The sequence below is a fragment of the Microplitis mediator genome, chromosome 5 (genome assembly GCF_029852145.1).
Source record: "Microplitis mediator isolate UGA2020A chromosome 5, iyMicMedi2.1, whole genome shotgun sequence".
Taxonomy (NCBI): Eukaryota; Metazoa; Arthropoda; class Insecta; order Hymenoptera; family Braconidae; genus Microplitis; species Microplitis mediator.
In genome coordinates this window covers 963,773-989,800 of record NC_079973.1, presented here as the reverse complement: position 1 = coordinate 989,800, position 26,028 = coordinate 963,773, and the positions used below count along the sequence as shown (strand labels likewise).

The 26,028-nt window shown below is 31.4% G+C and overlaps 1 protein-coding gene across 9 annotated transcripts; it reads left to right on the top strand.

Moving 5' to 3' along the window:
• The first annotated feature begins 210 nt into the window (after nucleotides 1-210).
• On the top strand, nucleotides 211-26,028 carry LOC130668284 (centrosomin). Of its 9 annotated transcripts, none has more exons than XM_057470492.1 (14): nucleotides 5,189-5,572; nucleotides 9,706-9,758; nucleotides 16,716-16,912; nucleotides 16,981-17,152; nucleotides 17,331-17,470; nucleotides 17,557-17,967; nucleotides 18,040-18,273; nucleotides 19,029-19,370; nucleotides 20,525-20,632; nucleotides 21,760-23,700; nucleotides 23,772-23,841; nucleotides 23,902-23,994; nucleotides 25,215-25,229; nucleotides 25,551-26,028. In XM_057470492.1, the coding sequence occupies exons 1-14, from the start codon at nucleotides 5,475-5,477 to the stop codon at nucleotides 25,760-25,762; spliced, it is 4,086 nt and encodes a 1,361-aa protein (XP_057326475.1). In that variant the 5' UTR covers nucleotides 5,189-5,474; the 3' UTR covers nucleotides 25,763-26,028. The 9 variants fall into 9 exon arrangements, with proteins under 9 accessions (XP_057326472.1, XP_057326475.1, XP_057326476.1 ...); XM_057470495.1 differs by having other exon boundaries at nucleotides 5,190-5,572; nucleotides 25,215-25,246; nucleotides 25,551-25,693; XM_057470489.1 differs by lacking the exon at nucleotides 5,189-5,572 and adding an exon at nucleotides 211-357 and having other exon boundaries at nucleotides 23,772-23,994.

Here is a 26,028-nt window from a genome sequence, read left to right as displayed (position 1 = left end):
TTTATAATTTTATTGATAATTTAGTTAATTAATTAATTAATTAATTAATTGATTTTTTTATTTAAAGGCTGGTAATAAAAAATGTCACTAGATAATTTTATTTTAAAAACTAAAAAAACTAGTGAGCGCGCGCGCGCTCCTGGCGGGAGCATTTTGAATTAGGATTCAAAAGTTGACGGTTAGGTCGGCATTTGTTTTTATGGAAAATAAGAACGCGCTATTGTGGTTATTGTTTCGTAATTAATACAGCAAGTGATTTTAATTAATTGTTTTTAATGTGTTTTAATTAATTTAATTAATTTTGAAGATGATAACTGGATATGGAGATGAGTCGAACGCGACAATAAACTTTGATGTGTAAGTTTTTAATTATTTTTGCTATTGAATCGTATAAATTTTTGACCTGCTGATCTGCTGTCTTTATTTATCGTGAGGATTTATTTTAAAATCTTTCTTTCTTTGCTTATTTATTTTTTGGGATACTATCGTCTTTAGCTCCATTCAATGCGGGCCATAAATAGGCCGACGAAAAATACACACATAGCTCGTCGATTTATATTTGTGTTTGATTATTGTAATTATTTAGTGCAACTAGAAATTTATTTAAAAATTTAAATTTTAATTGTTGACAGAAATTTGAATTTTCAAGCTCTTTATTGCTTTGATGGCTGTAACTTTTAAACGGCTGATTGTATCGAAATTTTTGCAGATACCAAAGTTGTAGAAAATTTAATTTCCTATAATTTTGGTCTATACAAAAATTACCGTAGGATCGATATTTTAAAAGATATAGACATTCAAAAATATGCTGTTCTTTGTCTTACAATAAATAGAATTCGAAAAAAATATGTCACTCTTTAAACAGCTGTAACTCCTAAACTACTGGATATATCGAAATTTTTGCAGATATCAAAATTGTAGAGAATTTAATTTCCTATAATTTTAGTCCTTACAAAAAATCTCATAAAGTCAATAGTTTAAAAGTTACATGCGTTTTAAGTTTAAAAACAATTGCCGCTCCAAAAATTATCAAAAATTTTAACATTCAAATCAATTAAAAATTCTCATTACCTCAAATTTATAGGCAATAAAAGTTCAGTTCCATCACCAACTACAATATATATATTTTATATATTTCAAAAAAGATTTCCAATCAAAATTGATTGAACTTTTTTTTATTTTTTCAAAATTATTGTCTACTAAAAATTCAAATTTATGTTGAACTTTCCGCTCGAAATTATCCAAAATAATTTATCCAACTCGCACTATTACATAACATATATATGTATGTAGTTCATACATTCAAAATATGTAAATTTATTATTATAATTTATTGAGCAATTATTTTTACATATAATTACAAATTAAAATAACTTTTATATATTTTACTGCATTATAATTTTTATATTTCAGTTAACGAATTGTTAATTGATAATAACAAACAAACAAATTTTTTTTACGAGGCTCTATCATTATCAGTCGGGTCAAAGTTCATTAAAACCCAGTGGTAGTCATGGAATTGATCTTTCACAATTTAAAAAAAAAATAATTACCGTAATAATAAATTAAAAATTGACCTTTTTATCATAAAAAATTAAACTTTATGTTGCCAAAATAATTTAAATTCATACGCAATTTGTGTCAGTGTAAAATTTGATTCCAACGTAAGATAAAATAACTAATTAACGCAATTGAATAATTTCGATCGACTGGAACTTCAGAATCAGATTGAATTTCTCTGGCTATTAAAATTAATGCAGATCAAAAAACATGCAAACCCTGTCCTTGAAATATACTTATAGAAAGATCAATATTGCAATGCGGCAAATTTAACGCGTAAATAAATTTAAGCCACGACAATAACGATCTGCTAATTACTTGAAATTTTATTAATCGATAGTTTCGACACTCATTCAAACAGAAAAAAATAGAGGAAAAATTTTTCACTTCGATTTCGAACACGAAAACGAATAAAAAATTTTTATTACCCATGAAAAAAAAATATTTATAAGGATAAAAATTTTTGAAAGTATATTTAGTCAGTGCGAGTTCAAAAGTCGCATTAAATTTGTTGTTTATATATTTTCCCTAATGCACACGAAAGAACAAAATAAATAATTCATATCATTGATGTGAATTGTTTGCAACTTATATCATTTTATGAAAACACTACATACTAATAAAATACTTATTTTATATTTTCTTTTGTGCAGGAAGTATTTATAGAAAATTTCAAATTGTTTTTTCACCCCGCGATTTCTTTTTTAAGTACAAAAAAAATTAATATACATTTTTATTAGAAAAAAGTTTCAGTAAATAAAAAAATTTGATATTTATTTTGATAAGCTTCCAAAAAAATTTATGACCCATAAAATTTGTCAGAAAAAATAAATTTCTAGTTCTAATAAAAAATTTTTATTGGAAATTTTTCTCTAAAAAATATGATTCTCGTTAGCAGACTAACAATTTTCAGACTTTTTTTTTAGAAAATTAATTTTTTAAAAAAATCTAAAAATATGCACATGTACAAAATTTCAGACTATAAGTGCAATTTTTTTAAATATTTTTTTTTTATAATTTATCGTTTCTAAAAAACTCCAAAAATTATTAGACGTCGGCTAACTTACGATCCTGAAGTTAGCAGACAAAAGTTTTTGGGTTTTTTTTTTTAACAATTAAATTTGAAGAAAAAAAAAAATTTTTTAAATGCACATGTAGAAAATTTAAAAGACTACAAGTGCAATTTTTCTAAAATTTTTTTTTTTATAATTTACCGTCTAAAAAAAACTCCAAAAATTATTAGATGTCGGCTGGCTTACGATCCTGAAGTTAGCAGACAAAAGTTTTTGGGTTTTTTTTTTAACAATTAAATTTGAAAAAAAAAAAAATTTTTTAAATGCACATGTAGAAAATTTAAAAGACTACAAGTGCAATTTTTTTAAATATTTTTTTTTTTATACTTTATCGTTTCTAAAAAACTCCAAAAATTATTAGACGTCGGCTAACTTACGATCCTGAAGTTAGCAGACAAAAGTTTTTGGGTTTTTTTTTTAACAATTAAATTTGAAAAAAAAAAAAATTTTTTAAATGCACATGTAGTGTAACGTGTAACATGCAGTAATTATTTACCCAAAGATAAATAATTATCTGTCCCTCGACTGCTCGTTTTTAGCTCGCCGGATCCAGGGATCAGATATAAGGTTGAGGGAGGTGACACGCTCAAAATTAATTAAATTTATTTGTATAAGGGAACTGAATGATGCAAATTTTATTGATTCCAACTTAAGGTCTAATACAGCAAGTACTTATAATTAGTTTACAATAGCGGGATAGCTCTTGCCATCTACCGGCTATTTCGTAGCTCTAGCCACGATACTGCTCCGGTTCAACACTTCCCGGCAGTACTATGGCGAACTGATTACGCTCCAATTGTGGCTCAACCTGAGGAACCACAATGAACGTTGGCAGGGTCTCCAACCGGCACTCCCTTACAATATACAATGGCGGGAAGCCTGGCGAATCCACTAACTGATGACCAGTCCGTCGAGCTCGGCGTCTGCCGCTCGACTGAACCAATTGGCTACTACAGCACTCTCCCCACTCCGGGCGTGACTACTGCCCTCTGGCAGCGTGGTGTGTACTAGTTGGTACACGGTTTGCGGATTTTCGCAATGTGTAAAGGTGGAGGTTCTTATACAAAGAGTCCACTCGTTCAATTTCACCGTAGTGCGTAAGGATATGGTGACACTAAGTGTATTCCACTTGGTAGTCGTCCTTTTGCCACTGACTAGTGTACTCCACTGGTCGTGGTCGGTGAATGATGCTCAGCCGTCCCCTAAGCTGGTTTTTAAGCATTCTAGTTTAACTTTCCGAATGTGGAAAGAATTTGCGCAGATATGCCACCCCGCGGAGACTTTTAGAACTAACTCCCCGGATTCTGCGCATTTGTTACTTTTTCGGTGTTGAATTTTTTTCCCTTACTTATTTTTTTCTCTTTTTCCCATTTTCTTTTACTTTTTATCAATTTTCTTTTTTTTCTTTGTTAATTAATTTTTTTCCCCTTTTTTTTTCTCTTATTATTTTTTTTTGCAAAAATATTCCAATAAAATTTCTCGTTTGTTATAGTAGAAAATTTAAAAGACTACAAGTGCAATTTTTCTAAATTTTTTTTTTTTTTTATAATTTACCGTCTAAAAAAACATCCAAAAATTATTAGACGGCTAACTTCAGTATCATAAAAAAAACGATCCTGAAGTTAGCAAACAATTACAAATTTTTTGATTTTTTTTTGAACAATTTAATTTGAAGAAAAAAAAAAACTAAAAAAATGCACATGTAAAAAATTTAAAAGACTACAAGTGCAATTTTTTTAAATATTTTTTTTTTCATAATTTATCGTTTTTTACAAAATCCAAAAATTATTAGACCTCGGCTAATTTCAGGATCATTAAAAAAAAGAGTGATATTTTTCCCAAATAATTTCCAAAAAACACAAACAATATCAATTATTATTATTGTCTATATGTCTATATACAAAAACATGAATCTAGATCAAGATTAAAAAAAACTAATATGAGCACCACTGGTCCCCTGATCGATGGAGATGACGATACAGCCTCTTCCCCAGTAGCAAGAGCGAGTATCCCGCAACACAGTACAGTAAAGCACAGTACAGATCACTTATGCTATTTCGCTCATATCCCCCTTCGTCTCTCCAATCATCCCCCATTACTCTCACGTACGTCGGAGTAGTTCGCAGCAGCCCAACTCCACGCCGTCTCTGTACATACACTCAGTTTTAAATTTTACTCTGAAGTCTGAATCTACTCCGTCTGAGTTGACTGTTTAGTTGTCTCCCGTCCGCTCACCAGATGAGTCATATCGTTTCTTAAACTTTTTAAATCCACCTTTACAACTAAAAAATCTCCATTAATCTGATCTATTAATAGACAAAAATTATAAACTATAAATATAAATTTAAAAAAAACTTTATTGTTTTTTTATAAATATGGGACACACGAGACCGTCAGTTAAACGTCGATTATTTTTTAAAAAAACTATGGTGAAAAAAGATAAATCTCCAAATGAGTGACCAATAAATGAACAAATTAATTAATTAATTATTTAATTGAAAAAAAAAAAAAATATTTTTCATAGACGTCATGTGTTACCACGTCATTGAATTTATTTGAATTAAACTTAAGACTCTTTTAAGTGATACAAGTGTTTTTTTAATAAACAATTCTAAGACTGATTATAAAAATAAAAAAAAAAAAACATTTTTTTAAAAAACTAAGACTGACTCTAAGCCAAATTAATAACGTGCCAAAGAGTTTTTAGTACAACGTAGTGTCAGTATTAAGCCATAAAGTGTAAAAAAAATTTTGTAATTAATAATAATTATAAAAAAATAGACATCGAATAGAATACCAAAGTTATAGATACAGTAATTACGGTAACAATAAACTATAAAAATGTTTTTTGGTGGTAGTACATTTTCTTACGGACGTATCAGTCCAACATCACCCACTAGATCAAATAATTGGACTAGTGTCGTCAGTCCATTTAAAAAGTAAGTCAATAAAATATGATAGTAAAGTTAGCATGAGTGTGAATGTGGCAGACATCAGACAAATTTAGAATTATTAATAAATAGAGTAAATAATTAATAAAATAAAATTTTAAAAAATTGCGTATTTGAAAAATTTTTAAATTAGTAAGTGCAATTTTTACAAATATTTTTTTAAAAATTATTTACTCCATTTATTCGAAGTTTTAAATTTGTCTGATGTCTGCTACATTCACACTCATAAAGTTAGCAGACATTTGAAATTTAAAAAAATTTTTTTGACAGATAAATAATGAAAAAAAAAATTTTCTAAAAAAATGCACATGTCGGAAATTCAATAAACTATACGTGCAATTTTTCAAAATATTTTTTTTATTATTTATTTTTTTGTTAAAAAAAATCAAACAATTTTAAATGTCCGCTAACTTTATTGACATGATGTTAATTGTCTATTTTTTATCGTTGGTTATTTTATTTAATTAAATTAAATTAAATGATGATGTGGAGGTGAAATTTTCACACGTGATATTTAAGACAGTAGAGAAAAAATATATAAATAAAATAATAAGACATACCCACGCGGAAATATAAACAAAGGTATCACGTCTGCGCTGCATCTGATTGACCTGCATAAAATCACCATAACTTATAAATATATATATGTATATATGTGTGCATGTAATATGTGGATTTGTAACATCGATAGAAAGAAATCTATCGTCGCCCACGGAAGTTGTTAACTGTAAACAAAAAATTACATAGCGAAGAATAAAAAATGTATCCCACGTTATTATGTCGTTAGAGTTTGATGCTGGGGTGGGAGGGGAGGGAGGAAAATTTAGAAGTTAATAATTAAAATAGGCTTTATAATAACAAAGATTGTGACACTGGATAAGCGGGTAATTGTTCAAGTACGTCGACGGTTGGTCGGTTGGTCGGTTGACGACCTGTTAATTGAGGAAATTTAACTTTGCATGTTAATTTATTCATGCATGTGAAATTTAAAAGGTTAATAAATAACTCATTGGTTCTATAAGACCACGGAGATAATTTTTTTAAAAAATTTACCCTGCAATTTAGACTGACCCCGGGCCAGAAATGAAAGAATACAAAAATGACCAAATTTCGAGCTTTTGTGGGATTTTTGAGTTTTTTTTTACTCCAAAACCAAACAATTTTTGTAAACTGAAGGCAATTACTGGCCCTGGCCCAACTTGCCCACAATTGGGAAGAAATTTATTATAAAATTTTTTCCGTGTAATTTTAATTCTAGATTGATTTTGTTTTTTAAAAATTTTTGGAAGTTTTTGTGGAGAAAAATTTTCTATGGTCCAGATCTCGTATTGATTCGCGACCATCTTGGCGGAGGGCGGAATCTGTTGTTTTTTTTTCTTTGGAAAATTAATGGCAGTAGAAAATTGTCAGGGGGTAGAGTTTTATTTGTAATGAGATTAATTTATAGAAAAGTAATTAAATATGATGTAATTAAAAAAATATTTGATGTAAAGAGTTGTAATTGTTGATACTTGAGATGTGTAGATAAAGATAAGCTTTAGTTTCTGCGGCGCAAGCGTACACGTGTTCGGTCAATTATTTCTGAGAATAAAATTCATCATTAGTTAATTGGTTGTTATGATTATTATTTTATTTAATCAAGAATAATGTTAATTATGGTAATTTTATGGGAAAAAGTGTTTATTTGTTTGGAAAATTAGAGCTCGAGACGTGAAATTATTAAATTCGGGATTGATAAGCTAAATTGATATTATTAGAGAGAGTTATGAACTCGACATTTCGCCTACATCAATTAAGTACGACTGGACAAGTATTTAAGTACATCCTCAGATGAATTATTATATTTTATTAGGTGAATTTATTTTCATTGAAAGAAAAAGTACGAAAAACAAATTACTTAATCACTAGTGGACAAAAATTTATTAAATGTGTGAGGCAAAAAAAGTCATGGAAAGAAATTTGATTTCCTATCACTCTGATGCGGGAAAAAGGCTGTATTTTTAAAACTACTGAGTCTACGGTATTTTTTATAAGGACCAAAATTGTAGGAAATTAAATTTCCTATAAATTTGATCTCTGCAAAAATTTTGATAAAACCCATAGTTCAAAAGTTACGGCTGTTACAGCAGTTCAAAAAATTCTATTGATTCGCTCCAAATTTTTTTCTAAGACTTCCAACGGCTGTATTTTCAAAACCATTAACCCTACTGTATTTTTTATAAGGACCAAAATTGTAGGAAATTAAATTTCCTATAAATTTGATTTCTGCAAAAATTTTGATAAAACCCATAGTTCAAAAGTTACGGCTGTTACAGCAGTTCAAAAAATTCTATTGATTCGCTCCAAATTTTTTTCTAAGACTTCCAACGGCTGTATTTTCAAAACCATTAACCCTACTGTATTTTCTATAAGGACCAAAGTTGTAGGATTTAAATATAGTGGAAACCTAAACATGCAAACCTCTCAATAAGACAATTTATAGATAAATTGAGAAAAATATAGATAGCCCGAACTGGGAATCGAACCCAGACCAATTCGGTAACGCGCCGAGTGCTCTACCAGTTGAGCTATCCGGCCCTATACTATATTCCGTTCAATTTGATCTATAACTTATTGAGCCACACCGTCCTTCTTACGGTAATACACCATTTAAATATTGTATTTCCTACAATTTTGGTTTCTATAAAATTTTAATAGAATCGATAGTTCAAAAGTTACGACTGTTGTAGCAGTTCAAAAAATTTTATTTATTAGCTCCAAAATTTCTTTTAAAACTTCAAACGACTGTATTTCCAAAACTATTGACTCTACGGTATTTTTTATAAGGACCAAAGTTGTAGGAAATTTAATTTCCTATAATTTTGATTTCTGCAAAAATTTTGATAGAACCAATAGTTTAAAAGTTACGGCTGTAACAGTAATTGAAACAATTACAAAATTGTGATCATTAGCTCAAAATTATTTTCCAACTCTTTAAACGGCTATATCTTTTAATATATCAATTCCACAATATATTCTATTGAAACTAAAGTTGTAGGAAATTAAATTTCCTTTCCAATGACCACCCCTCAAGTTAACTTATCTTCACCAGTTACTTAGATACCATAAATAAAAATTTTATTTCCATGCCATTAATTACTAATTTTTTTTTTTTCTTTTTACTTAACACATGACATGACTTTAGATACTTGAAGATTGATTTCCTAGAAGTTAAGACGGATATAAATCAAAATATTTATCTTGTAAAGCTTTATATATATTTCTAAAGATATCCATCCATTATTAGATTTACAATAACAAAAGCCAGTACATTTTTTTATTTAATCTCTACCAGTATCCATAGAAGTAATTTAAGTAAATTTATCAGTACACAAAACTTTCCATTAAGTTTTAAAATAAATTGAATCTACAGATCAATGAGATAAGATTCAAAATAAATATTTTTCCACTTCATAAGTATATAAATAATTACTATATACATTTACTTGCTATTGATAAAGTGACAAATGTTCAATAATTCGTCAGCGACATCTGATTCATTGTTTTAAAATTTTCTTTTTAAAAACCCGCCGCGCAGTAGATCAAAAAAAAATTATTGTGTTAATAAGCGTCAATAAATTTAAAATAAAGAATGAATAATTAGGCATAACGATTGCAATTAGTACATCTGCAAGCCAGTTATAATTATTCATTCACTATTTCTTGGAGATGAGAAATTTTCTAAGGAACTCGGTCTTTTCCTCGAGGTCTATATTAAAATTTACTGGAAATTACTGTATTTCCTCATTACCCATGTTAATTTATAACTTCTTACACCTGGATTCAATCTGACACGTGTGCTAAATTATTGTTGCAAAAAAATTCAACCCTACGAAAAATTAAATTTTTTATTTTTAAAAAACTTTAATTTAAAATTTAAAAAACGAACAAAAATTACTTTGACTCAAAATAGATCAGTTTTAAAAACTACTGCATTTTTTTATCTTCAGGTCGTCGGCCTGCTTACGGAACTGACAAAAAGTCACGTAAAGCTTCGAGTCTTTTATTTCTTCCATTTTTTTTCCATTCCCAAAAATACAAAATTTTAAAATCTCATTCAAATATTTTTTTATTTTTTTCAGTACGCAGATGCCCGCATTGCCTGACATTTCGCTGAACCAATCATGTATAAATGGTATGTATTTAATATTCAAACATTTCCACCTCCAAAAAATTGATGGCAGTGATGATGCAAATTTTTTTTTTACTACAAACTAAAATAAAACGGAAATTAATCCTCAATAGAACCGGATGCTATTGGCCGATTATACTTTTTTGTATTATAAATCTCGAGGATAAACGGATGCGGGCTCTAATAAAAATGTATCGGTAGCATTAAAGACACACCCGAAAGTTTTATTAAGACGAGAGTTCTTATTGTCGGAGGTTCATTCCTATTATTATTTAATACAGATAAGGAGTGACTGTGGTCTTTCATTATTTACTTTTATGATACTTATCGACGGGTCATAAGACGTATCAACATCATCAGCTCGATTATTGCAGTATGATAATAACAGCAGCAACAACAGAACAATAGAAGGGCTGGTGTCCTCACGAGCGTAGCTCACCTCGTCTTTCATTACTCTCATTACTTATTTCCGATGTAAAATATAATTGACCCTTCATCGAGGCATGTCGATTAATGCGCCATTATCCGCAATTTTCCACTCCAATTTTTTCGTACCGCAAATTCTCCCCTCGCGCTATGGGTTTATTTATAAAAAGCTTAAACTTTTAAATATTATTTAAGTCTTAAACTCCGTAGACGTCGCGACGCCATCCAAGACACTTTGTCATGTGCTTCTGTTTCAAAGATATTCTTTGGCATGAGTAAATTCTTGGAAATTGTTCATTCCTGTGCGCTTAGACATCTTAAGAGCTTCACTCAAGACTACTCTGTAACATCAGTTTATCTTCTGTATCATATTTATTCTCGAGATTATTTTACACTTTGGTAACAATGGAACTGTTGTTTTTTATTTTTTTAACAGGTCATAGAATTGTCTTTCTTTATATAAATATTTTTAATTTAACCCAATCGTTAATTCATTATAATTAATTTTTTATTAAATGTTTGGCAGAATTTTTTTTTTTTATCAATTATTAATTTTTAAGTTCCGAGTCTTGTGAAAGAACGCCAGCACATAGAAGTGAAGGAAAAAAAATTTTTTTCTCCCTTCCGGGCGAAAAGCGTCAACTTTTGTCCCGCTGTGCGAAACGAAGTTGCTGCTTTCCGCTTCCGTCGAGAAGAAAAATAGTATTGATACCTTGGGCAGTAAATAAGAAAGCCTCAGATCACATGTTTGTTGACCTCGGCTTCGCCCCAATTACATGAGATCTGAAACATTTTTTACTTTACTGCCCTAGGTGTAAAATATACTATTCTTAGCACCGAACCCTGAGTCTAGATTTTCTATACAAAGTCTATCGAATTTCTTAGACGGAAATCCTGCAAAATTAAGATGTCCGTTGGATGTTCAGGAGAGCTCGAAAACAGCGGGAAGTTTTGGAGCTGCCCCGAAGGGTCAATCGTTTTTCAGATTTTTTTTCAATTTCCTATTAAATTTTTGTTGTGTTTACTCTAATTCCTTTAATTAGCGAGGGAGAGACCCCCCCCCCCCAAATATCTAAAGACTTTAATTGAGACTTTTCCTATACAAAAATTTTTTTTGGCTTCTGATCCATCGATTTACTCTAGAAATAGTGACTCAGTTGAGTAAAAATCAATTCTTTTAATGACTGCATGAACTTCCCCCAAATAATCCCCAGCACAAAAGACTTTACTCTGAAACTTTTCCATTACAAAAATTTTTTCGGCTTCTATTTACTTTTTTTTACACTCACAGGCTAAAATTTGTAGTAAATGACTCATCCATTTTCGTCATTACCACAGCAAACTATTTGCTATCTACATTTTGATAAAAAATACTTTCACTTCATATCTTAAGTTCTACCAAAAACTTTTGAGAATTTAAATTTACTGGGTAAATTCCTGTTAACATTTGAAATTTTCTGGGTAAAAAAAAATTACTGTGTGAAATAATCAACAAGAAGAAAAGTTTGGAATGTCTAATTTTGTTCTCCATTTTGCTGGATGGTTGCTTCCGGAAATAGTCTAGTAATAAATACATATATACAAAAATAAACGGAAAAGGACCGCGACCTCGTTATCGCATTACGATCCGCCAATTTAATGCCTCAGACCCACATTCACATAACGCCATGTAATAAGCTGCGCGTTAAGTGAAAATAATGAACCATGAAAACATTCAACAATTGGTTAGCTCACATATTTAACAGTCATCAAGATCATCATCATCTCCATTACCATAACCATCGCCATAATAAAAAACGAACTCAACCTCGACATAAAAAACAGAACGCAACCCATTGACCTTGCGATAGCCGATAGCTGGATACGTCATCAGTCTATTGGCTTAATAAATAAAAAACAAGTCACAAGACACCTGCATTTCGTCGGCCCCAAAATTGCTAGACAAGAATCCAGACCAGGCGCCGCCGTTCGGGTTTTCATTACTCCCTTCTAGGAACTCGCGGCTTTTGTGCCCGCGGCCAAAAGATTCGCTACCGACTTGAGAGCCAGCACTTACCCGCGTTATTCAGCTAGAGAATTGAAACTTTTTAACTACATACTACATATATAAATATATATGTACCTATGTATGTAAAATTAAACTATTTTCTGTGACTAGTCACTATAGTCTTCACTACTTTGACACTTTGTACTTTGTACTTGTTAACACTGCCAAATAACCTCTGGTACATGCTACAATCGACCTTTGGACATGCTCTATATATATTTTAAAATGTAGTTATATATATCATATTACTAATTTATCAATCAAATTCAAATTTTGAGGGAAAAATTTCTTTTCTTCTTAGGGGAAGGGTTTGCTGTTTTAGGGAGAGATCACATGCTGATTTGAATAATTGAATGATAGTATGCAGAGTTTAGACCCGTAGACTTATAAAATTATTTTTTTTATACAAACATTGGTTTTAAATATTTTATTTTTATAAATAAATAAAATTAGCTAGCGGATAAGCTGTTGTGGTAAAAAAAAAAAAACGTACCTCTAGCTTCAGCAGTAGCAGCAAATTAGCGGTAATTGACCGCGAATTTTAAATAATCTCGTATCTTCGGTGTGTAATTTGTCTTCTTTTGTCACATTTTTAATTTATTTTATTTTATTATTTTATTTATTTGCTGATAGTATTTATTTAGACAGATGATTATCTGTCAGTTGGACGAGTACACGTGTAAAATGGGATGTGATGCTGTGTAGTTTTAAAATAATAAATAAACAAAAGGGCAAATAAAAAGTGCGTAAATAAATATGTAGGCAGTAAAGGACACAAAGCACAAATTATTGTCACACTTGATAAATAATTAAGCGAGTGGGGAATTTTATTGCAAAGCCCCGTTATTTTTTTTTTTTTTTTACGCTACTTAAATAGGATTTTATTTATAAAATTAATCTAAACTTAATTAATTTATCGGTGAATACTTTGACCTTAAACCAGAATATTTTATGCAAGTAAAAATAGTCAAGTATTTTTAAAGTAATTTATAAATGGAGACAAATTTCCCTCAATTATCCGAAGCCCGAAACCCCATGTCCCTTTATAGCTTTCTAAAACCTCCCCTTTATTTTTGTTTTAAATTTTTTGTCCTCCGGGTTTTAAGTTACAGGAAGTTCCATAAAATCTTTTCCAACTCGGTCTCGAGCAATATAACACGAGAAAGATGTGGGCCGTCTTTAATTTTCTCAGCATAATTTTATTGCTCTCAACATTTCCCGCCTGCATTTAAAAATAACTCGAAAAAAAAATAATTTCCACAATAAAAATAAAATAAACACATGAAAAATTTATTTTGCCGTCAATATGAAAATTTTTTTGATAAAAACTCAATGCTCTACCTGAAAGTTAAAATATAGATAAAGACACCAGTTCCGTAAATGTGTCATCTATAAATACGAAAGAGCCCTGCGGGTAGATACATATAGATATAGAAATTTTTAGACCCCGAGTTAAGTCGATAGACGAGGGGCCAGCTGCAGCAGCTGTTTCTTTTGAGTTTAGCTCAAAAAATCCATTATATCGCTATGCACACAATTTTACACACTATAATATCCTATATGATGCACATGCCGTTCAAAACCAGACGCCCTATGTGCCTGTAAAATTCAACTACAATATTCACTATTACTTACAGTATCTCTTTTTTTTTCTCTTTACTGACCACTAGATTTATTATTAAACTCAAACATTTATTATTATCATCATTACTTCAATTTATTATTTCTTACTTATTCCTTCACTCATCAATCAGTTTTATTTATTTTTACTTTTTATTTCTAGACTGGGAGGTCTTTTAAACAAGTCTGTCATTGTATCAATCATTTTCTTCAGACAATTATTATTTTAAAATAAATATAATGCATATTTTTTTAATTTTCGACGAACAAAGATTTTTCATGTGTAATTGGCGCGAGATACTACCACGTCTCCGTATATATATGCATATATGTACAGAAAAAAATGTTTTAAACAAGTCTGTCATTGTATCAATCATTTTCTTCAGACAATTATTATTTTTAAATAAATATAATGCATATTTTTTAAATTTTCAACGAACAAAGATTTTCATGTGTAATTGGCGTGAGATACTACCGCGTCTCCGTATATATATACATATATATACAGAAAAAAATGTTTATTGACGCAAGAAATATTTTGTTCTCAATTCATAATACAAAAAATTTCTTGGAGCGAATAAAAATCTTTTTTTTCTGCGTATGTTTGGACTTGGCGCGAGATACTACCACGTCTCTGTGTATATATGTATCTATTTACAGAAAAAAATATTTATTGACGCCCGAAATATTTTATTCTCTATTCATAATACGAAAAATTTCTTGGAGCGAATAAAAATCTTTTTTTTCTGCGTATGTTTGGACTTGGCGCGAGATACTACCGCGTCTCTGTGTATATATGCATATATGTACAGAAAAAAATATTTATTGACGACCGAAATATTTTATTCTCTATTCATAATACGAAAAATTTCTTGGAACGAATAAAAATCTTTTTTTTCTGCGTATGTTTGGACTTGGCGCGAGATACTACCGCGTCTCTGTGTATATATGCATATATTTACAGAAAAAAATATTTATTGACGCAAGAAATATTTTGTTCTCAATTCATAATGCAAAGAATTTCTTGGAGAGAATAAAAATTTTTTTTTTTCGTGCACGTTTGGACTTGGCGCGAAATACTACCGCATCTCTGTATATATTTGCATGTACGTACAGAAAAAAAACATTTTTTGTCGCACGAAATATTTTATTTTCAATTCATACTACGAAAAATTCCTGGGGGCGAATAATAAAAATTTTTCGCGCCAAGAAATATTTTTTCTGTGTATGTTCGGACGTGTACTTGGCGCGAGACACTACCGTATCTCCGGAGGTATATGCGTGTGTATGTATATATAATTATATGTATATGTAGACATTGAAAATAAAATTAAACTACATTATTACGACGTACAAAAATTTTGGCAAGTGTAATAACAATTATGTGCTAGTGGTTACAAGTCAGTTGAAGATGCGCGACGTCGACTTTAATACTGACCGCAACTTGCTGTTTTAATTTAATTTAATTTAATTGAATCTATTGAGTTATTGAATACTACGAGTTATGGGTAATTAGACAGAGATGAAGAAAAATTCAAAGTGGATAAATATTAAAGTGTTATGGGATGTCGCAAGTCGAAACTTGCTGCTCCGACTGTCGAAAATTCTAAAGACGGCGAAGATAAATCTATTAAAGTAGAAATAATGTTTGGTAATAATTTATTATACTTTTTATCAATTTCTTATCAAATTAAGTGACAAGAATTTTATCTCAAAATTTTTTTTCTGAATTTTATTACAAATTTAGATATAAAAAATTTGAATTTTAAACAATTTCTTAAATTAATTTCTCATAAAATCTTCATAAATAATTTTAAATCGGACCTAGTTCTCAACTCAGCCATTAAATATTCAAAAATAAATTCCAATAATTTTGATTAGACTCAAAAACTTTTACCTTTTACAATCTAAAATCAGTGTAGCAAAAGTACCAAAGCATTCCCGCGTGAACTTTCGATCTTAATTCGATGCGGAAATAAAAAAAATAAATAAATGAAAGTAAGCGCGCGGATAAAACAGCTCTGGTCTAAGCCTCAGAGACGGCCGATCTCAAGACAAAAGCCTCGGTCCAGTCTTGTTCAGATAATAAACTCTCGTTTGTTCTATTCGGGCAGTACGCAGTATGTATATACACCAGTAAAAACAAGAGGAATAATAATAGGTCGCGCGAAGAAGCTGCAAGCGTTTTGGTGGTTCGCCAAAAGGGTCGAGGCGCGTCGCGACGCCCGTTCTTGATTCGCGTTCACTATTCGCGATCTTGGCACCTCTCTAAATAATACCCAATCTAATAATCTTTTAACTAAACCCAAACCAACTAAATCTACCGATAACATCTTACATATATTTTTTATTCAATTATCTGTCTTCATAACAGGTGCAATAAATTAACCCAAAAAATTTATCGTCCCAAAAATAAACTCCTAACCAAAACTAAAACAAGAAAAAAAAACATTTTAGTAAAAATTTATTTGCCAACTTTTAAATCGCAACATATAATATATTTTTAAAAATTCTATTATTAAGCCGCGAGCTTTTCGTCTGTTAAAAAAAAATTAATACGCGCGATTCGTGTATCACAAAATGGAGGAAATATTTTTTTTAAAACTCTGTTCTGACAGATAAATTTTATCATCACAATTATTATTATTATTATAATTATTATTTTATTTGTCATATAAATTATGCATGTATGTTACGTAAATATTTGAATATTAATTCAAATAAACGCGGGTGCTGGAAATTTTTATATTTTTCCAGCCTCAAAAGCCGCAGTAACATGAATTGTAAGAAATATTTACTAGGTTATTTAACCTGAAATTTATTTTAATTAATTGTCTGAGTTTTAATTAACAAAATTAATTTTTTAGGCACAAATTCAAAGTCGCCGGGCAAAGCCCATCCGTCTGGCGGCAGAACAATGAAAGATTATGAAGACCAGCTGAGTGCATTGCAGAAGGAAAATTTTCAATTGAAATTACGGGTTTTTTTTCTCGAAGAACGGATGGGAATCGTCGGTCTCGGGACTTCGGATGAAGACAACATCAAAAAAAATATCGAGCTACAGGTTCGTTGTATATTTAAATATTTTTTTTTTTTACTTAAATTATTTATTTAAAATTTTTTGCGGAACAGGTCGAAAATGAAGCGCTGAAGAAAGAAATCCAAGAGAAGCAAGAGCTTCTAAGTCAGGCAGCCAGAGCTTTTGAATTACATGAGGAGCAGAAAGAAGAAGCCAATCGGAATCAAGAATTGTACGAACAATCTCTGGAGAATGAGAGGCAACGAATAGAACAACTTCAAAGGGGTATGTCCTATTCAGACACTTATTCACTTTAGACTCGCGGGTTTCTTTGTTATTTTTAAATCAAATTAACCAGCAGATTTTATTATAAAAGTCGAAGGTGCAAAACAAATTAAACATTTTATTTTTTATTGGACTATTAAATTTATTTTGTTAAGTATTCATATTTATTCTTATATAGAATTGGAAGAATACAAAGAAAAAATGGTCGATCCGTCGATTTATTTCAACGAGACATTGGGAATTACTCCAGAGTCAGCTATCGAGAACAAGGAAAAATTACTGCAGATGGAGGAATTGGTCGAATCTCTTGAAGCTGATGTAAAATAATATTTTTTTAAGACAATTTTTTACTGAGCCTCAGTAATTTTAATTGATGATTGTAAATATTTGATAAAATTCTTTAGGTAAAACAATTAACGGCGAGTTTGGAAGAGGAGAGATCGTGGGGTCAAGAGTTAGAAACAGAGCGCGACGACTTGCGCATCAGGGTAGAAGAAGAAATAAGATCCCGTGAAAAACTAGCGGCGGACAAAGACCAAGACATTGAAAGCCTGCGTGAGAAAATAAAAGAGTTAGAAGAGGAGGCTTTCAAACGCGAGAGTGTCGCCCAGCAGTACAAGACCGAGCTTGCAGAAAAGGAACGTGTGATAAAAGAAAAAATTCTTATGCTCGAAGAAAAATCTCGCGCCTGCGAAGAACTCGCGGCCATCGCGGATAAACGCAAGAAACAAGTCGATCAATTGAGAACTTCTGTTAAATCACGCGACGACGCTCTCGTCGACTCTAATAACAAATATCGCACCCTACTCAATCAGGTAATTAATCATGACATCAACAGCCATCTTTTTTTTTACTGATCAAATAATAATAAATTTATTTGTTTTCAGTTTGAAAACAACCGTCGCCTATCACCGCCCGGTAGCCCGTCAACATTAGAAGATCTCCAGTCATTTAGATCCAGTTATCGATCAAGTCAAATCTTATCCCCAACAAGATCCTGTATCAGTCCATACGACTGGGACAGCGCCAAAGAAAGAATAAAATCACCGCTGTCGCTATCGCTATCGAAATCCCCATCCCAGTCGACTGTAATTGATAGAGAAATAAAGGATTTGAAAAAGGTTTGTAGTCAGCCATTTAAATAAATGTCGCACACTTCAGCACCATTTGAACTCTTAATCGCCTGCAATTCATTCAATAAAGTCAAATTAAATATAAAGTACTCGGTCACAAAGACGAGTCTTCAAATAATTCCGCGGACGTAACATACAATCTTAATTATTTCATATATATGAGTTCTGATATTATTTTTGCAGTCAAAGAGCGAAAACTTCTTAGTTTATAAATTATGGAGAAGATTTAAATCGATTCGCTTTTAAATTTTTGAGGAAATATCGAATCCGTACATTCGGACTATTGTTTGTTTGTACTCACATACAATATCTCTAATAATACGGAATCAATTATGATCCTGAAGGTAGCAGACATTTAAAAATTTTTGAATTTTTTTTTCTCAACAAATCAATTGCAAAAAAAAAAAAACTAAAAATATGCACATGTAGAAAATTTTAAAAACTACAGGTGCAATTTTTTTAAATATTTTTTTTTTGTCTTCTATCGTCTAAAAAAAAAATCCAAAAATTATTACACGTCTGCTAACTTCAGTATCATAATCAATTGATGAAATTTTTTTCTTAATTATTTAAGATTTGAATGTAGAAAATAAATAAATAAGATTTAAAATTTTGTTATCAAAATTTTTTCGAGATCGGTAAAGAAGAAATTTTGAATAATTTGACTGATAAAATAATGAGGTGTGCAAATAATTATATTTTTAAATTTTGAAATTAATAAGAATAAAATTTTTAAAAACCAGCAATTAGAAGAACGTGACCAAGAGTTAAGTAAACAAGAAGATGCCAAGAAACAATTGGTCTTGAAGCTCTGCAATGTCCAGCAGTCAAACGAGCAGACGGAAAAAGAACTGCAGAAACTTAAAACCGATCACGAGAAAGCGCTGACGATGATCCGCGAGTTCATAAACCGGCAGCACCGGCTCGAGGAAAAACAAAAACACAAAGAGCACAAAATCGCCGAGCTGCAACACGAGCTGAAGAAAAGCTCCGAGTCCTCGAGGACTAAAAAGTCGGGTCACGTTACCGTCAGGAGAGATCTCGAGTACGATCTGCCCGACGACTCCGACAGCCAATCCCACCAGGTTGGTTCCAGTCACTAGACTCCTTAAATTTCCTCTAGAAAAAAACTTCTCTTACTTCACTCAGTCTCCATTTTATCATAAATAAAATCTACTCTACATTTATAAAATAGACGATTTATTAAATTTATTTTAATCTCAAGTACAATAGACTTCTGCTTTGTTTTATTTATTTCAGAAATAATTTTCTTCTTCTTCCTCTTCACTGCCTTGACTACTACGCAACTACCGCACGCATGACCAGCTTTAACGCTTTTTTTATTTTTGTAAAATAGTAAAAAACTTTTTCTAGCAGACGTAAGATAAAAATATAAAAATATTTAGTATGTAAATTCGCTATTGCTGTGGTAATATTTATTAAGAGGCCAATAAACTTGATATTATATTTAAAATCACTGTAAAATATCAGCATATATATTAAGTTATACTGAATCGCGGTGATATAAACAGGAAAAGAGGGCTTCCTTTACATGCTAATAATAGATAAAAAGATCAACGAGTAGTTCTTGGTGCCGTGCAGTTAAATATTTCGCCAGTTAAATACGACGCGTGGCCCCGTACATGCTCACGACTACCGAACGATTTATTTATTTTAATTATTTAATTAAATAATTATTTATATTTTCGAGTGATAAATAATTTATTTGTCATTTTATTTATTTACGATAAGACACTGCGGTATTTTTTTTACCAAAAATATTTTTGCGCACGTGTTTGAATTTTGAAAAAAAAAAAAAAAAATGTTGTCGTGCTTATGCTTCTCTATGCGTATGGAGGTTTGTTTAGTTACGATAAAATACAAATAAATTTATTATTTTATCCGAAAAAAATTGTCAAAATAAAATTAAATATTAATTATTATTTTTTTGAATAACTCATATATTTTTATTTTATAAAAAAAGAGGTAAATATTATAGAGATAAATGTTTTTATAGGAACCAGTCATTACTCTAGTCGCACCGAGACCATGGTCGAAAAAAAAGAAAAGAAATTAAATTACAAGTGATTAAAATCCTCGAATAAAAAAAAATAAAAATTGTACTGCATGTAAAGAAATGAAATTATATTTAATTGCAATAATAAATATATATTTATATAAAAAATTAATGCATGAGTTTTTATTGACGTTAAAGAAAAAAAAAAATTTATTATTTTAGCAACGATTCGAGGATATGGAAACAAAAATAAATGATTTGCGGTACGAGATATCCAGCATCAAAGCTGAAAAATCCGAGTTAGAGCAGCAGATTCACCATGAATCAGAGGTAATATTACAACAACACCATCAATATCTCTCATATTTAACTTGTTATGCTCAATTTATAAATAGACATTTATATATATATATATATATATTAGACTGGGCCAAAAAAATCGACTATTTTTTTTTTTAACGATACTGTGAAAATATTATTTGGGATGACAAAAAAAAATTATTGTGAAAATTTGAGCCCTTAATATTGAAATTAAGAGGTGTACCATCGCAATTTTTGATTTTTTTTTTAATGAGCGGGTTTTTCGCTCATAACTCTTAAACCATTGAGATAATCGAAATTGACTTAGATACATTTTTTGAAGGAAATTTGATACTCTACAAAAAAGGTTTGATTGAAATTTTTTGTCAGTTGAACCGTTTCCTTATAATCATGCTTTGAACATTGGTATGATTTTAAAATTTGATTCTTTAACTTTTGAATTTTGTAATATATGTAAAAATAAGTTTCCGGAGAAAGCCAAACCTTATTCTGAAAGGAAATTGAATGCTCTACAAAAAAGGTCTCTTAACAATTTTTGCAAAATTCACTCATTCAAAAGTTATTCAAGATTATTGAAGTCGTTTTACTTAACTTCAAACTTGAATAACTTTTGAATGAGTGAATTTAGCGAAAATTGTTAAGAGACCTTTTTTGTAGAGCACTCAATTTCCTTTCAGAATAATGATTGGCTTTCTCCGGAAACTTATTTTTACATATATTACAAAATTCAAAAGTTAAAGAATCAAATTTTAAAATCATACCAATGTTCAAAGCATGATTATAAGGAAACGGTTCAACTGACAAAAAATTTCAATCAAACCTTTTTTGTAGAGTATCAAATTTCCTTCAAAAAATGTATCTAAGTCAATTTCGATTATCTCGATGGTTTAAGAGTTATGAGCGAAAAACCCGCTCATTAAAAAAAAAATCAAAAATTGCGATGGTACACCTCTTAATTTCAATATTAAGGGCTCAAATTTTCACAATAATTTTTTTTTGTCATCCCAAATAATATTTTCACAGTATCGTTAAAAAAAAAAAATAGTCGATTTTTTTGGCCCAGTCTAATAGATATATATTTTTCTTAAACTATTAATATCTTAATCTTAATAAAATACAAAAATAAATAATTCCAGGAATTAAGACAAGAGCTCGGCGTGAAGCAGCAGCAAATAGAAGTTCTAATGACTGAGCGAGATCAATTGGCCACTTTGCTGAAAGAGCAGCAGGAAAAAATAGCCGAGCTGCAGAGCGAGTCGTCTGCTCTCGCTCACCTCGAAGAGATCCACAGCAAGAGCTTGGAAATAGACTCGCTTAACCGGGAGCTGTCAGTCAAGAACGCCGAGATCGAGGAGCAGAATATTAAAATCGAGGCACTGGCCCGCGACTTGCAGGTCAAGACCCACAACCTGCAGCAGCTGGTCAACACCGAGCTCTGGAGCAAGAACAAGGAAATCGCGAAGCTCCACAACCTGACTGCCAACTCCCGGCAAAAGCTGTCCCTCTCCCCGTCGTCTTCGTCGGTAACTCAGGACCCTGGGTCGCAGTTGGATGTCCTGGTAAAGGAACTAAATGACCTGGGGATCGCTGTCAAGTTCGACAACGACTCAGTACAAATAAATTATATAAATAATAATAATAATGACCAGTCGACGGACGTAAAAGTACTCAAGGAATACGTGACGAAATTGATAAAACAAAAGTCCGATTTGGAAAAAGAAGTCGACTCCCTCACGTGGTTCAAATTATTATCGAAGCCCGAGACCAGTGATACCAGTTTGCAAATCGAGTCGCGAAATGCTCGCGAGTACTGCGAATTACTTCGTACTCATTTGAAAGGTCTAGTTAAATTTATGAAAGAAATACTCAAGTCTACGGACTACAACGAGGACGACGAGCACAAAAAAATAATAATTGACTTTCTTGCCAGTTCTAAAATACTCTCCGAGGACCTGGTGCACGCTCTAGAAGACGTTCCGCTGACTCTGAACGACCTGTGCATATGCCAAGAAGGCCAGGAGTTGATTAAAAGTCAAACCGAAATGATCGTCGAGGAAATAAAGCACCAGGGGATCCACGAGTCCGCGCAGAGCGACTCGGAAACTTTTTCAGAGCCCGACAGAATTGTTTCGCTGGCGAGAATCGGCCTGCAAGACGTCTATCCCAAAGTCAGAGGCAGGTTGGGACATGGTAAGTTCAGCAAGAGCTTCAGCGACTCCGAGGACTCGCTAGATTACGTTCCGTGTCACAAAACTTATCAGATGGATGTTAATGAAGCGGGAAGCGGGAACCCGGTCCAGGTCCTGCAGGATACGAATAACATTTTGCGGGCTGAGCTGAATGACCTGAAGAACGAGTTGGCGAAGAGGGCGGACAGTGCGGAGGATAAACTTCTGCCGATAATCAGCAGGCTGGAGAGCTCGCAGAGTTACTGCGAAAAATTGTACGGGTTGTTTGAGGAAAGGGAGAGAAAGAATGGGCAGGACGGTAACTATGGAAAGAAGGACAAGCGGAAGATGCAAATGATGATGGAGAAGAAGATGCTGGACATGGAGAGCATGGCTGTGGAAATTGCCAAGCAGAAGAACGAGCTGATGCAGTACCAAGAAGTCAATGAGAAGAAAATTAACGAGATGATCTTGACCCTCAATGCTGAGAACGACGCGCTCAGGGCGAAGCTCAAGAAGCTGGAGGAAGAAAATGAAACTGCGCGGGGCAGTGTCGGGGCTTTGACCCAGGATCTGGACCGGCTGACTCTGGCCCACAGTCAGGTGCTGGTGGAAAACACGAAGCTTACTAACGACAAGCTGAGATTGGAGCAGGAGATGCGGAAAATGGAGACGAGGTACGACGCGAGTCTCAGGGGGTTGCAGGAGAAGTTTGAGAAAGAAATCGCAGAGTTGAGTTGCATGAATGAGACCCATCGGCAGAGGATGCAGGACCTCGAGGCTGCTAACAAGGAGTTGAGACGGAGGCTGGTTGTTGAGAGCAGCGACTCGGCACCGAGTTCCAGTGGAGTTTCTTCGGTACCGGAGGCCAAGTCTGATGACATTCTTCAAGAGTTTCATTCTTACAGTGTAAGTTTTTTTTTAATTAATTTTTTAAATGTCTGGTTGATTTATTTTATTTATTTATTTATTTATTGCAGAGTCACTACTGGCTGCCAATAAGCTATCCATCATCTGGTCGAAGTAAATCAAGTTGTTCACCAGATTTAGGTATCGAGAGTGACGCCGCCGTATCAATAAGACCATTAAAAGACACATTAAAAATTACAGAGTCAATGTCTAATTTACTAAGCGACGAAGAAGTTAATTGCAATAACCGAACACTGAGAGATCTAGACCGCGAAAGTCCGCTACATACTGAAGGTACGTTATCTATTTATTTTTATCATAGACATACAGTCAATACGAATACTTTATACCCGTCAAAGTAATTTTTATTTTTACAAGACTCCTACTTGCCCTTTAATTTGTTCTTAAATTTTTCCGGAAGCTGAAAAAATCGCTGTAATGATAATCAATTAATAAATTAATTTGTATGACCCCTAAGTACTGCAATTTTGTCCCAGAAAGAGAATAAACTTCGAAAATCGCTCTGATAACCGATTACTTTTAAACTGCGCATGCTTAATGAAAAGTAGAAGAATATTCAGTACATAGACCACCCAGTGGGAGCGAAAACTGAAAACTTGAGGTACACTTTCTTGCTGGGACAATTTTAGACATCATATATATAATACTCCCATATAAGAGTATATATATGACCTTGACAGGTTAAAGTTATTCAAATTGACTGTACTTGTATTAGTAAATTATAAATACAGTCGAATTCCATTAACTGGGACAGTTAGTCTACGGAGCGGAAATTTTCTGAAAATTCCGACTTATCGAATGCCATTCTTTTTGAATCGTGAACTACGCGCATGCGGACTTACCTGCATGAGTGATGTATAAATAAATACACGCAACATACGGGTGTATAACAACGGGTGGGAGAGCGTAACTCGTAGGGGATCAAGATTGAAGGAAAGTTCCGAATTGGGAGGGGCCTTAAATTTTTTCTCAATCACACTCGAGTCGACGAACGATACTATCCTTGTATTTGCGCAGTACATGGAAACTTTGTCCACGTTTTGCTCTCAAAAAAATGGCCATTTTTGGAAAATGCAAACGCAGAATTCTAGATGATGAAAAATGCATTGAGTCTCGTCCTGAATTTTGCGTTTCGTGATTTTGCTTAAGAACAAAATTTTTAGAAAAATTACTCTAGATCCTTAATGTAATTCGGCTGTAATGAATTATTGTACTGTAAATAATTAAAAATCAAAATTATTATACGATTCTGAAGTTAGCGGACGTCTAATAATTTTAGGATTTTTTTAGAAATGATAAATTACAAAAAAAAAGTTTTTCAAAAAAATGCACTTATAGCTTTTTAAATTTTCTACATGTGAATATTTTTAGTTTTTTTTTTATGGTCAATTTGTTGAAAAAAATCCGAAAATTTATAATTGTCTGCCAACTTCAGGATCGTAATTATTATTTATAATTTAATTATCTAAAATAATCATTTATTATTTTTATAGGTGGACTTAATTATAGTATGTATTTAAAATCAGTTGAGTTCTATTGCTTTGGCAAATTAATTTATCACTTAGTTAGATAATTAATACGAATGACTTGAATTATTTTTCATTACATTAATTACATAGCATTAATTACTATAATATTCATTAGTCATTACTTAGTAATTAATACAAAAAAAAAATAAAAAGCTAGAACTCGTAAAACTGTGATCTCGCAAGCATTTAATGCTTAAGCTAAATAACAAAATGTTTTGTTAATTTTAAATAAAATATTATAGTTTATAATTATTGACAATAAATTTTTATACTTAACTGTAATTTATATTTTTTGTCCAGGTCTAGACGAAGTTGAAACACTGAAGCAAGAAAACGAAGCCTTGAAAAAACGTTTGATGAAAACGAGACGTGCGTTGGAGGACACATTTGAACATTTATCAGCTTCGAATAAGAACAAAAAAAATGTCGAGAAAGCAATAACCAAGCAATTGATGATAACGAAGAGTATTTTAAAAAAAACTAGAACTTACGAAGAACCTTTTGAAAAGTAAATTTATTTATTAAGTTAATTACGATTATTACTAAATTTTAATTATTGACATTTTAATTTTTTTCTTTATTGTTTGTTTTTAAATATTTCGATTTATATTTACATGACTGACAATTTATCGGTACTTATATTAATATTACGTATATATATATGTATATGTATAAAATTAAATTAATGAATGCTAACAATTAAGAAATCGTTAAAACAAAAATAAAAAAATATTTTCATACGAAAGACATTTTTTAAATAAAAATAATTAAATAAAAA